General features: G+C 46.0%; 1 protein-coding gene across 3 annotated transcripts in view; it reads left to right on the forward strand.

Annotated features, from left to right (window-relative positions):
* The window catches only part of LOC121437948 (potassium voltage-gated channel subfamily D member 3), a 223,732-nt gene extending 213,980 nt beyond the window's left edge, over window positions 1-9,752 (forward strand). For 2 of the 3 annotated variants that reach the window (XM_041638093.1, XM_041638095.1), the window contains 5 exons: window positions 673-774; window positions 1,104-1,193; window positions 2,622-2,678; window positions 3,673-3,920; window positions 4,773-9,752. In XM_041638093.1, coding sequence (XP_041494027.1) covers window positions 673-774; window positions 1,104-1,193; window positions 2,622-2,678; window positions 3,673-3,920; window positions 4,773-4,974 — 699 coding nt within the window. In that variant the 3' untranslated portion in view covers window positions 4,975-9,752. The remainder of the gene's footprint in view (window positions 1-672; window positions 775-1,103; window positions 1,194-2,621; window positions 2,679-3,672; window positions 3,921-4,772) is intronic. The other variant, XM_041638096.1, reaches the window with a different exon arrangement.
* Window positions 9,753-12,756: the final 3,004 nt, after the last annotated feature.

Genomic DNA, 12,756 nt, shown 5'->3' on the forward strand with positions numbered 1-12,756 from the left:
TCAGATGGCCATTCCCTCAGCATGCAAGTAAGATGAGCTTGGCCCAAGATGCTGTGCAGCCCCCTGAAATGATATTTCATTTGTGTTTTAATAAATAAAGCTTGCCTGAAGATCAAAGAGTAAAACAGACCCACTGGTCAGCCTTACGGACCAGGCAGTTAAGAGGTGTTGGTGGTGCCACTGCTCCCTTTGCTTTCTCTCGTAACTAACTGTTCTGTAGGAACCTATAGCACATGGAGAACCAACCACCCTGGAACCCAGGAGGGACTGAGAGCAGTTAGCACACGCTGTCCTCTAGGAACCCTACAGTCCTTAGAGATAAGAAGTAATGCTCATGCCATCATGCAATACCGAGTGGAAAATGCCTGAAAAGCTTCAGGAGAAAGAACTTGAAAATGTGGTATTTTTTTCAGCAGGACTCCACCCAGGCTGAAGATTTGTGAAGATTCCTAGAGCCCTGACCATGGTTAAACTGCAATAGTGGGCGCACAGGTCTCAGATCCATTCCGAGGTCTAGATACAGAGATGCATCAGGCTAAGACGGGGAGCTTTTTTTTCCTTTCTCACAGGATGCTAGGGAAAGCAGCCTCAGTGGGGCAGCTGTTGTCACTGGTTCCTCCAGGCTTCCTCTTCTTGTATCTTACTGCTTTTCTTATTGTCTGCCCATCACAGAAGGCCCGCCTTGCCAGGATCCGTGTGGCCAAAACAGGAAGTTCCAATGCCTACCTGCACAGCAAGCGCAATGGGCTCCTCAATGAAGCCCTGGAGCTGACGGTAAGTGTCCAAAAGACAGGGCAGAGGAGATAAACTAGAAATGGGCTTCTCTGCTCATCCACTCCCCCAGAAAGTGCCAGTTTAGACTCTGACAGAAACATGTCTCCAGGGTTCCCACAAACATAGTGCTCTCAAAGAATTACCACTGCTGCCCATAATCCAGCTGCTGCAAAGGGCCCCAGACCCAGGCCAGCAGGTTTTATGGTGGCCCTAAGATTTGGCTTATCAAAAGTTTTCTCCTGCCCTCCTACCTTCTGTGAAGAAACAAAGAGGCTGAAGAGAGAGGAAGACACCAGCTTTATTCTTAGCCCTTCTTTCTGTCTCCCTAGGGCACCCCAGAAGAGGAGCACATGGGCAAGACCACCTCGCTCATTGAGAGCCAGCACCACCACTTGCTGCACTGCCTGGAAAAGACCACTGTGAGTGCCAGCCTCCTGCCCCCTCCTGCTTCACCCCTGACCTCCCAAGGCTGTACTCGCTTTGCTGTCCTAGGCCAGATAGTCAGTCTGTCCCCTTCCAGTGATCTGTAATCACCCCAGGGGGTGGGGCAAAGAGTGAGAGATCAGCTGTGTCCTGCAGCTCTAGAGAAGAGGCCACTGCCATAGGCTTCCCATCCCCCCACCACCAACAGCAGCACGTGTCTTAACAACTAAGAGTTTTGGTTTTCATTCTCAGTTCTGATGGGCACCACCCAACAAGATTCAGGCTGAATTTACACAGGACAGTAGAGAAGAGGGAAGATTTTTGTTCCACCCCTGTAGCTAGGTTGAGGCGATCCGTGGGTCCCCTTGCGAGTGTATGAATGAAGGATGCAGTATACATATTCTTTAGCCAAGGGCTTATCAGTCCCAGTCCCACTTAGTAACCTTGCACTTTGGCAGGGAGTTCAGATTGTGAAAGGCTGATTGCTAAAGGAGATCATAGCGGAGGGCGCCACAGCTGGAATGGGAATGATGCTTGTGCCTTACTGACAGCCTGAAAGGAAGGGGCAGTAGGGCCAACCCTGAACCCTTGGCAGAAGTGCCAGGAATCCTAGGGTGGGAGAAGTCAGAACAGAAATGCTAAAGTGAGCCTATTCCCTGATCCTTTCCAGAAGTTTCCTACTCAAAGAGCCTAGGGTCAGGGCTCGTCCTACCTTTGAAAGGAGCTTCCTGGTTCCTAGTAGCCCATAACCTGACCTCCCAGATGCTAGATTCCTCTTACTCTGGGCCAAAAGTGGACCCCATGGATGACCATGGAAACCCAGTGACATCTTCTAAATGAAAAAGTGCTCTGCAAGCCCAGGTCCTAGCAACTATGATCAAAAACCACGGATGCATATCTCCCAAGGTTCTCCCAAGGACACCGAGCTTGCCAGCGGGATGACAGGGCCAGGCCCCACTGCCCTTCCCAAGTTGCATGTGCTGGGTGGAATGTGTACACTGAAAGGACATAGGTGGAAACACTGGGATTTGAAGGGCTGGAATGTTGGCACTGGGGGACTGAGAGACGGAATGCTGGCATTAAAGGGGTGGAATGCTGAATCCGAGGGAATGTTGGATTGATTATAGGGACGAGATGTTGGAATGCTGGATTTGGGGAAAGGAATGTGGGACCCAGGGGTGGAATGTTGGGATAGGAAAGGAGGAATGTTGGTATGGAAAGAATGTCTGTTGGGTTAAGCAGTCTCCTGTTGGAACCAAGGGATGAAATGTTGGGACAATGGGAAGCAGAATGCTGGGAATGAGAGCTGGAATGTTGACTTCGGAGGGTGGAACACTGGGGTTGAGGAACTGAATGTCCAAACTGGAATGCTGGAATGTACAATCAATGGTGTTTCTATCTTCTGTTGGCATGTTGTCCTGTAGGGGTTATCCTATCTTGTGGATGATCCCCTGTTATCTGTACGAACCTCCACCATCAAGGTATCACTTTATAAATTCAATTGTTCTCTCTGAATCTTGAGTCTGTGGATCTACTCTGCTCACCCCTAGTCTGGTTTCTGCATGTGCTTCTGAACCTCCTCCCTGGGCTTTTGCTGTCTCTGCTGCCACACCCAGTACCAGCTCAGGCTTCCAGTATTTCTGTACCCACACTACCCAATTTCCTTTCCTATTCTTTCCTTGGACACCCCCAGAGGGTTAGAGGGGGGCAGTGGAACTCCAAGGTCAGTTTCCTCTAGAATGCCCGAATGCCACGCATCTCTCTGCTACCTCCTCGATTTCCTGGGAACTCTGGAATTGACTGCCAGGGGACATTCTCTGAAATCTGTCCTTACACTTCTCTTGCCCCTCACACTGCCAGTGCCACAGGGTTCTGGGCACTTTGGTCAAGCAGCCATTTTTCCATTGTTTGGGGTTTAGCTATAGGCCAAACCTCATGGCCCTCAGATCCGAAACCGTTAATATTCTTTCCCTAGCTTACATTTGACCTAGGGAATTCTGAACTGCCAGGTAGTTAAGGATCCATATGCTATAATCAGGCCAAAAGAAGACAAAATTAGAAGAAATCTTATCCTTAGCAGCTTGGCCCCTTTGCGATCAAGAGCAATGCTCTCCCAATTCTGTGATGGTCCAAACTTTTACAAACTTTTGTCAAGCCTGTAAGAGTCATCAGGTGTGCAAAGCTTCAGAGCTTACTAAGAAAAATTTGACTCTAGCTCTGATGATGCCACTCAGACCCTCCATGTTCTCTGTGTCCCTTCTGCTCAACCTGTAGATGGAGCACATGATTTAACAACCAAGTCCCTGCCAGGGAGGCCAATTTGATTCTTTTGACGTTGACACCTGTGGAAATGAAACCCCTCTCAAACATTTACCTGTAATCCAGGCATTTGGGGGTCCTCCATTAAAGGCCCCAAACAGACAGGCTGGGGCTCCCCCACTTCTGCTTTTTCACGTCTTCTCCTTCCTCCCACAGAACCACGAGTTTATCGACGAGCAGATGTTTGAGCAGAACTGCATGGAGAGCTCGATGCAGAACTACCCGTCCACCAGAAGCCCTTCTCTCTCCAGCCACTCCGGCCTCACCACCACCTGCTGCTCCCGGCGCAGTAAGAAGACCACACACCTGCCCAACTCCAACCTGCCGGCCACTCGCCTGCGCAGCATGCAAGAACTCAGCACGATCCACATTCAGGGCAGCGAGCAACCCTCCCTCACCACCAGGTGGGTGGCTCCTAATCCCGCCAGCCCCAAGGTCTTGCGTCATTTGCTTTCCAGAATTAAACAATCTCTGAAAGCTTCAGGGATCCCCGCTAGGGGTCCCCCTTATCCACTGCATGGGGCCCCTCTGCTCTCCTCCCCCACCTTCCTTCTCATGCTCTGAAGTTAATCCAAGGGTCTTCATGGGATATTAGACGGTACTGTTGCAGTTTAGCTCAAAGGTGGCTTTAGGTAGTTGGGGGGAACTCAAAAAGAACCCAAAAATTGAAAAGATGGACTATGATCATTTTCCTAAGAAAATACTTTCCCCAACTGTGTTACATATATGGCTTATCCCAGGTGGACTTTTCCTCGTCTCTGTTTATGGTTAAGCCATTTCCTGTTATTCTTTTAAAAAGTATTTATTTATTTTATATGCATTGATATTTTGCCTGCATGTATGTCTGTGTGAGGGTGTCAGATCTTGGAGTTACAGACAGTTGTGAGCTGCCATATGGGTGCTGGGAATTGAACCTGGGTCCTTTGGAAGAGCAGCCAGTGCAGTATTAACCACTGAGCCACCTCTCCAGCCCCCTCCTGTTATTCTTGATAAATTGCAGAAAATTCAGGGAAAGCAACTGTTGTAACATCACAAGTGATAAGCCCCTGGGGGCTGGGAAGAAGTACTACTATCTGATCACTTAGTGATTGTTAATAGTGATTAGGGTGATAATTATAAGCTGATTGTTAAAGGGAGACATACAGGGCCCTAGTGTTCCTTGACAGAGCATAGAGCAAAAACAATGCAGGGGGTCAAGGAAGATTTGGGGCGCCCCCTAGCAGGAACCACCACCAACTCCCTCTTTTCTATCCCAGTCGTTCCAGCCTTAATTTGAAAGCAGACGATGGACTGAGACCAAACTGCAAAACATCCCAGATTACCACGGCCATCATCAGCATCCCCACGCCCCCGGCTCTAACCCCAGAGGGAGAAAGTCGGCCCCCTCCTGCCAGCCCAGGACCCAACACGAACATTCCTTCCATAGCCAGCAACGTTGTCAAGGTCTCTGCCTTGTAAAAACACTGGACAGAGGGCCCGAGGGGTTAGTGGGGAGTAAAGGGGGCTGGCATGTTAGTGGGTGGTCACTGAGACCACTCCCTCCCCCTTTCCCACTATTTCTGCCTGCCCTGTTACACCCCTAGCACCGAGACTTGTGCGTGGAAGGGAAAGGAAGCAGCAAAGGGGACCTGAGGCTCCCGCTGCTGGTGTGGGCATAGCCCTGTGACATCGCATCTTGCTGGGGCCTGAGGAAGGGAGGGGGTGGGTAGGGAATAGGCCATTAGGGGGTGTAGGCCGCTTGCCTGGACAGGGCCTGGTAGGGGCACCTCAGACCAAATAACAGTTGTTTCTGAAGACCCCAGTGAGGAAAACACAAGACCAAGGGCGGCCCAGAGGCCGAGTCGTCACATGCAAACAGGAAGAAAATATAACACTGTGTACTCAGCACCTTTTTCAAGGATCTTAATGGATAATATTTATTCATGGGAAAAGGTGGAAAACAAAATCAATGGATTTTTGTGAAATGTTTTTCTCCATGGACCCAACACCTTTAAACCAAAACGATGCATTTTGTGAGGTTGGTTTTTATTTTTCTCCTTTTATAGCAAAAGCTTTTAGAGGCTCAAAGTCAGTTATTGCTGAGTTCCCTCCCCAGTCCCAGGAGGAGTGAGGTCACCATTGCTGGGCCTTCACTGCCCAGCCGACCTACACAGAGCTGTCCAGCAACCACACAGCAACCCTTCTGCTCCGTCCATCCGTCTCCTTTGTCTCTGTACCTATCTGCTTCACCTTGGCTGTTTCTGTGTCCACCCATCTGTCTCACCGTGGACAGTAAAGCCTTCTCTGTCACTGCCAAGTACTGCAGACCTGCGCCTGGGAGTCAGGCCGAGCAAATGCAAATACGGAAAGGAAAGGAAGCCAAGTAGGGGGGAGCTGAAGGGAGAGGTAAGTCTACCTTATGAACAGAGGTGCTTCCCTTGTGGTTGGAACCACTTGTCTTTGCAGTTTGGGGGCAGGGGGTGGGGGTTATGGTCACGTGTATCACACTGGGTCTTGAAAATGGAAACAGCAACTTCAGAAAGCAGTCGTTTCTGCTATACCCTGGTGAAGACAGAAGCACCAAGGCTCCCAGCTGCCAGAGCTCCAGGGCACCTTGTTACGTAGGTACGTTGCCCTCCTTTAGGGTCCACCGAAAAGCCCATGCAAGCTGCCGAGAGGCTCCGCAAGCATCCTCAAGTAAGGACGATGGACTTACCGCCTGAGGCAGTGCCTAGATGAAGGGCGTGAAGGGTAAAGTAAGCGTATGTGCCTCCTGAGGGATGTTTCAAAGCAAGAAAGCAAGCAAGAGGCTCCAGATGACTCTTTCCTGGTCTGAGAGGCCCTGAGGTCCGAGTCGTCTTCGGGCATCATCTCTGAAGACAGCCCAAGTGGGAACACTGATGACCTCCATAAGAGAGTGGGGATTACTTCTTGAAAATGTCGAAAATATGTTTGCTCAAGTTATTTATATGGTAGTGGGCCTGGGAACAGTATTTCTGGAATCTCCCTAATTATTTTCACCACTTAGAGTGGAGCAGGTGAGCCTCGGGTTAGTGACAAGGGCCCCTTCCTGCCCTCCCAACCCCAACTATTTTCCTGCGATCTCTGAAGCCTGGGATCTGAGACACATGAGCTGCTTAGGAACTTCTTGTTCATTCTCCAGTTCACAGATGAGCTGTTTATTAGCAAGTCAAAACTCTCTCTGCCCAGTACAGCTGTCGAGATGAGTTTTACTAGCCAAGGGTCTGAAAGCACCCGGGGGGCTTCTATGGCCTCAGCTCCAGTGACCCTGTACACAGAGGAGTCCGGGTGTTTTGAGGTGGTACCAAACAAGAAAGTGGTCAGAAAGGCGAAAGAAAAGTGCCCTTCTCTCCATCTCCATCTCCCCGTCCCATCTTCAGTGGCTCCTGCCAGTCCTTTCTCTAGATCTCGCCTCAGGATCTCCCCTTATCATGGAATGGAGCTATCCTCGCAATCCAGTAATTCCATCAGCCAAGGCAGAGAGCCAAGCTGGACCCAGTTTTGGCAGATACGCAAAGAACTAGAAAGGGATCTTCATTTTGAGTGAATGGACCATGGGACAAAGGAATGTCTAGGTGCACACAACATCCGAGTGGGATAAGGATACAGTTTAAAAGGAACACTGATGTTTCCACATGCAAGCCACCGTTCTATTTAAGAGCAAGTCATTGCAGGGCTTAGGATGACAACTCAACCAAGGATCTACTTGTCACTTGAACAGTGCACCAACATAGCACGTTATGGTTCTCATGAAAAAAATATATTTTAAAAACCGTGTCCCCCAAAATTCCATTTTTATTGACTTGAGCGAACTGAATGTTTGTGTTGCTTCTATTTCATTTCCAAAGCCCATATCATGCCAGTTCCCCCTGCCCCCCCCCCCAAAAAAAATCATTAGACCATCTTCATTCTCCTTCCCCCATTGCAGTCTTGGCAGGGAGTAAGGGACCCAGCTCACCAGTGTTCAAAGGTATCAACCCAGGAAAACAGCTCACAGCCATGTATCTCCTAAAAGGTATTTGTGATCAAGTACAAGGGCAAAAGTGTGCTGGATCAGTTTAGTAAGTCTGGCTCACCAGCTAGTAAGCGAATAACCAGAATTATCAGAATCTTCTAGAGACCAATAGCTTTCTGGTGCAAATGACTCCTGGTGCACAAACCATGTTAAAATAACCGAAAATTCCCCAAACCACCACTCTATTCAATCCTGCTTAGCACTGGGGGAGAGGGTATCAAACAGACAAACATAAAAAGCCTAAGACTACATTCAAATAATAAATGGGAATACCTTGGAAAATGTAATATTGGGTACACCAGACCTAGGAAGATTAAACAATCGCTAATTCATTTTACAGTGTAAAAAGCTGAGGCCCAGAGAACTTGACTCACTTAAGGTAATGTAGTCATTTAAGGATAGAGTAGGGACCAGAGCACAAGACCCTTGGCCACTAGTCTAATGTGCTTTTGTTTTGTTTTGGGTTGTTGTTGTTGTTGTTGTTGTTTTAACACACCCTTTGCCTCGCGGAGTTGATATGTTGAGGAAGGTTCATCAAAGATGCCATGACATAACTAGAGTCACTCCTGTGTAAATGTCAACACGTGACTAGCTAATACAAATTAGAGACATCAAAGCTACCGTTTCTTGGGTAGAGCAAGCCACAGGTGAAAAGGGAAGTCCGAGATTTTTCAGGCAAATGCTCGATTTTTCTCAATGAAGAGGAAGCTTGGACAATGACCTTTCAAAGCACACCTTTCCATCACTTCTCGCGGCATCTGTGAAGGTAGTCAACCTAGGAAATCCTTGATTTCAGAGAAAGAAATGGACACAAAACTGAATGACTCCTCCTAGGTTTCATGGCAAGTCAGTGGCAGAATGATGATGGTCCAGGACTCAGGCATCATGTCCTGGAGGTGTCTTCTATACCCCGCTCCATGGCTCTAAGGTTTGCTCATATTTTTAAAAGCTGGGTTTCAAGGGTGATGATTAGGGGAGCCATTCCTGAAGTCGCAGGACCTCCTGAAACAGACCATTATTTCTTCCTAATGCCCATTTTTCCTAAGTAGTCTCAAGCTCAGGACTAATTGTACAGAACCCCTTTCAAAAGACCAGTAGATATTCTTAACAACTGAACATTATTAGTCTACGACCACATCATTTGATCGGATGTTAATGGGGACAGCAAATGATCCGTGGTTCACAAAAGCCACATACAGAACTGCTGAGGATGTTATACAGTTGGCTTCTCTTCCCTGCAGTTCGGGATCAAGTCATTTTCTTATCAGAATGCCGGTTGGAAAAGTACCTGGGAGCTTTATATGCCTAGATCGTTTTCCTTGTCTTTTTAAAAATAGCAGTAGTGATTGAAATTGAGCTAGCATTAGATTTGAAATTATTAATGGATTCTAGTGATTCAGGCTCCCTCACTTCAATTACTAGGTAACTAAGTAAGGCAGAAGGATCCCAATACCATTCACTGGGAGTAATAGCTTCCCTTTCATGCTAGTTGGCATGGTAACCATCGTACGAGGAACATGAGACTTTTATTTTTTCCTCTAATTTCCTAATGAATTCTCATCACTTGCAAAGCTTTAAAATGGAACAAAGGAAAAACAATGTCGTGACCCATGACACATGGAGCCCAAACAGCATCATGAAAAGCATCAGAACCAAGGCAAAGTGGCTTTGAAAAAGGAAATGGCTTTTTAAAGGGGTTCCTTATGGGTCTTGTTTTTTATTCAGGATATTCTGTGTTTTCTCATCAAATGTGGGAATGCCATTTCTCTTAGCAGGTTACTTAGACTATACTGGCTGATGACACATGGCCAGTGCAGGGCCCTGACCCAAGTCCTGGGGGACTCCTTGGACCAAGGGACTATTTTACAAGCCAGGGAGGTGGGAGGGGTGGTATATTTTTGATAACCAGACATTCCAATGTTTTCCTTAGAAGTCATGAGCTCCCATTAATGTTCTCGTGAGCAACATCAAGTGTGTTCTTTTCTATTTTCGTATAATTACTGGGCTTTGCTTAACAACATCACAATGGCAAAGAAATATACTGTACAAAACTGCAGGAAGACAAATGTGAAGACTTTCTGTGGGGGAAAAAAAAGCTCTTAAGTTTCTTGTCTTCTTTTGAAATCGTAGTGCATATGTTATAACATGTATATCATTTACAGTATCGAGTCCTGTGCCACGGCTGTACCTGATGTATCCAATCTGGATTAAACAAACTATGTGCCACAAGCCTTGGAGTGGGGCAGTTTCTTTTAAAACCAGTTCTTTCTATTCCAAAACCACAGCCTTCCATCAGGAAGCTTTCTATCCTGCTAGAGCAATGACATAATCTTCCGGGTAAAGGCCTTGTCTAACCTGCCCTGTCTCCTTCTTCATAAGCAATTCCACTGCTTCCCGGAGCTTGCCTGTCTACATGCACTAGGCAGGTTCTGTTTTAACAGTGGATCACTGGATTGAATTTGTCTATCGCTCTCTTAAGGGCCAATTACTAAACAAAAATCTGTCTTTATACATCAACATTGGTTCTACTGAGGCCTCCTCTGATATCTGCTCCACCGAGACCAAGGTCTGAAATAAACCACATACGTGCGTGACACACACACACTCAACAGTAAATGTTATAGAGAATAAAAGTCTCGACAGGCAAGAGGAGCACAGCTAGATTTGTCACATACTGTGACTTCACATCTGTCACTTTTTACTTCTTCCTTTCAGTTCCTTTCTTGACTTTAAAGGGGGTGTGGGCAGGATTAAGTACCCCTTAAGATCTAACCTTAACAATTCTGTTCGTGTGAGAGAAACATTTTCATGGTCTGACATGCAGCAGCACAAATTTAAATCCTTCTCATTCTCCAAAACCACCAGATCCCAACCACTGAAAACAGTGAAAGAAAGGGGAAGCATACACAGTATGTTCTCAAGTCCAGGTCAAGTACGGAATTCACTGTCAGCACTGCTGCTCACATCCTTTCTACCCACTAGGTGTCACTAAAGACCCACAGCTCAAATAATCCTGACGAAAACTGCAAAGTACCTGCACTCCAACTCTGCCTGCATTCAGTTTTCTTTTTCATTACTAAACAGTGTGTGACGCCTTTGCGGGTTTGATGCTGAGCTTTGATTCCCAGATTTACAACGTAAAAGGAGAGAACTGACTCCTGGTATCTTCTGACCTCCACCCAGGTACCATGACATGCAGGAGTACACACACACAAAAAAATGTAATAAAATTGTTTTCTCACTATGTAGTTCTGTTAGACCAGGCTGGCCTCGAACTCAGAGACCCACCTGCACCTGCATCCTGAGTGTTGGGATTAAAGGTGTGTCCAACTATGCCCAGCTCCTAATAAAACTTTTAAAGCACTAAATGTCAAGTCGTACATATACACTTGTTCAAAAGATACAAAACAAACAAACGCATTTTGCCTTAAGACAAGATCTTTGTGATGGGCATGTCAACAATAGCCATGAAAAAATGTAAATTATTTTACATTTCAAGGGAAATGGGAAAAGCCCTCAAAAATTTCTGTTCTGAATCATTCCTTCTCTTCGTCATGACCCACAGTACAATCATTCTTCAATTACTTTGATGTTCTGGGACTGAAATTTACCTTAAAGACACATGCTCTTATAAATAAAGAAGTAATTTGCATTCTTAGAATTATCCAAAGCGGAGGGTTGGAGAGATGGCTCAGTGGTTAAAAGCACAAGACCGAAGTTTTGTTCCCAGCTGTTGACAGAGGTTTCTGTCTCACCTGGTCCCGCAGCCATTCAGTCACACAGAAACATACAGAGGTCTACATTAATCATAAACTTGTTGGCCTATTAGCTCAGGCTTCTTATTAACTAATTCTTACATCTTAAATTTGCCCATTATTCTTGTCTATATTAGCCACGTGTCATGGTACCTTTTATTAGCGAGGCATTCTCATCTTGCTCCCTGTGTCTGGCTTCCTCTGTCACAACTGCAGACTCTTTCTTCTTCCCAAAGCCCTCTTGTTCTCACCACCCCATCTATACCTCCTGCCTGGCTACTGGCCAATCAGCATTTTATTAAAATAATACAAGTGACAGGATAAAAGACCACTGCCCCCACACACACAGCAAGCCACGCACAGGGGGTGGCAGATGTCCTTCCACTTTCACCTCTGCACTACCACTACCTGTAATGGAAACAGCTCCAACTTCCCCAGTTCCAGCCCATGGATACAAAGTCCTTCAGCGCCTCATGAAGATGCATATGCTCGCTTTCAAAGTGCCCCAAGTTTCTCAAGTTTTAATTCATATACTTGCTATTGGATTTGGGAGTGTTTTTGTTTTGTTTTGTTTTCCATCAGCTCTCTCTCCACCCTGTGAAGCTTGACTCGGGCATTCAGTGTTCAACATTTACAGAGACCCTAAGGAAACCTGCTCTGGATGACGTAAGAATGCATATGAATCCTGACTAACTAAAGGAATTCTGTATCAAAAAAAAAAAAAAAGCAAACACAAAACAAACCTGGAGAGAATACAATTAATTTCAAGACTAATGGGTAGCCTCATCCCTAATTAAGATGCAGCAGTATTCTAATTAATCCCCTAGCAATGACAAACAATGAAGTTGGCTCTGTTGTGGCGGGGGAGGGTAGAAAGAGGTGAGTTCAATTACATAGTACTGACAGGATCTTATTTAAGTGTGTAATTAAAATCTCTACAACTTAGTAATATATTGAACCTAACCTAGGTTTGCTAAATTATTTCATCTAACTTCACAATACATGTATAGTATTGATTTTTCGGTATACGACTGACCATGCCAAATCACAGAAATCCAAGCTAAACGCTTTAAGACTAAATGCTAGGGACGTTTCACATGAAATGACAATGGCTGTGTGTTTGCTGACAACATTAGAATAAAGGGTCTACACTGCTAAGTATGTACACAGAGAAGAACTTTGCTATTTTAAAGTAATTTCTCAATACATAAGGGATTCTATCACCTAAATCCAGTTCACAAGATCCCCGACCCCAAAGTTTAGTGATAAAAAGAATGCTTAGCCTCTAAGTGCTATAACTTTCCTAATCATAACTTAGAGAGCTCGGAAAAATGATAGCTCCTCTTAGATCCTAGCATTCAAGGAAAAAATTCTTTGGCACAGATTAAGGAGAATAGAACATAGTATGGAAAGAGTCAGAACAGAATGGACTTGTCTTCTATCACACACTGAGCACTAAGAGCTAGGCCT

This window comes from Microtus oregoni, unplaced genomic scaffold (assembly GCF_018167655.1).
Source record: "Microtus oregoni isolate MIOR12 unplaced genomic scaffold, Mior012 000054F_ref0000373, whole genome shotgun sequence".
NCBI lineage: Eukaryota > Metazoa > Chordata > Mammalia > Rodentia > Cricetidae > Microtus > Microtus oregoni.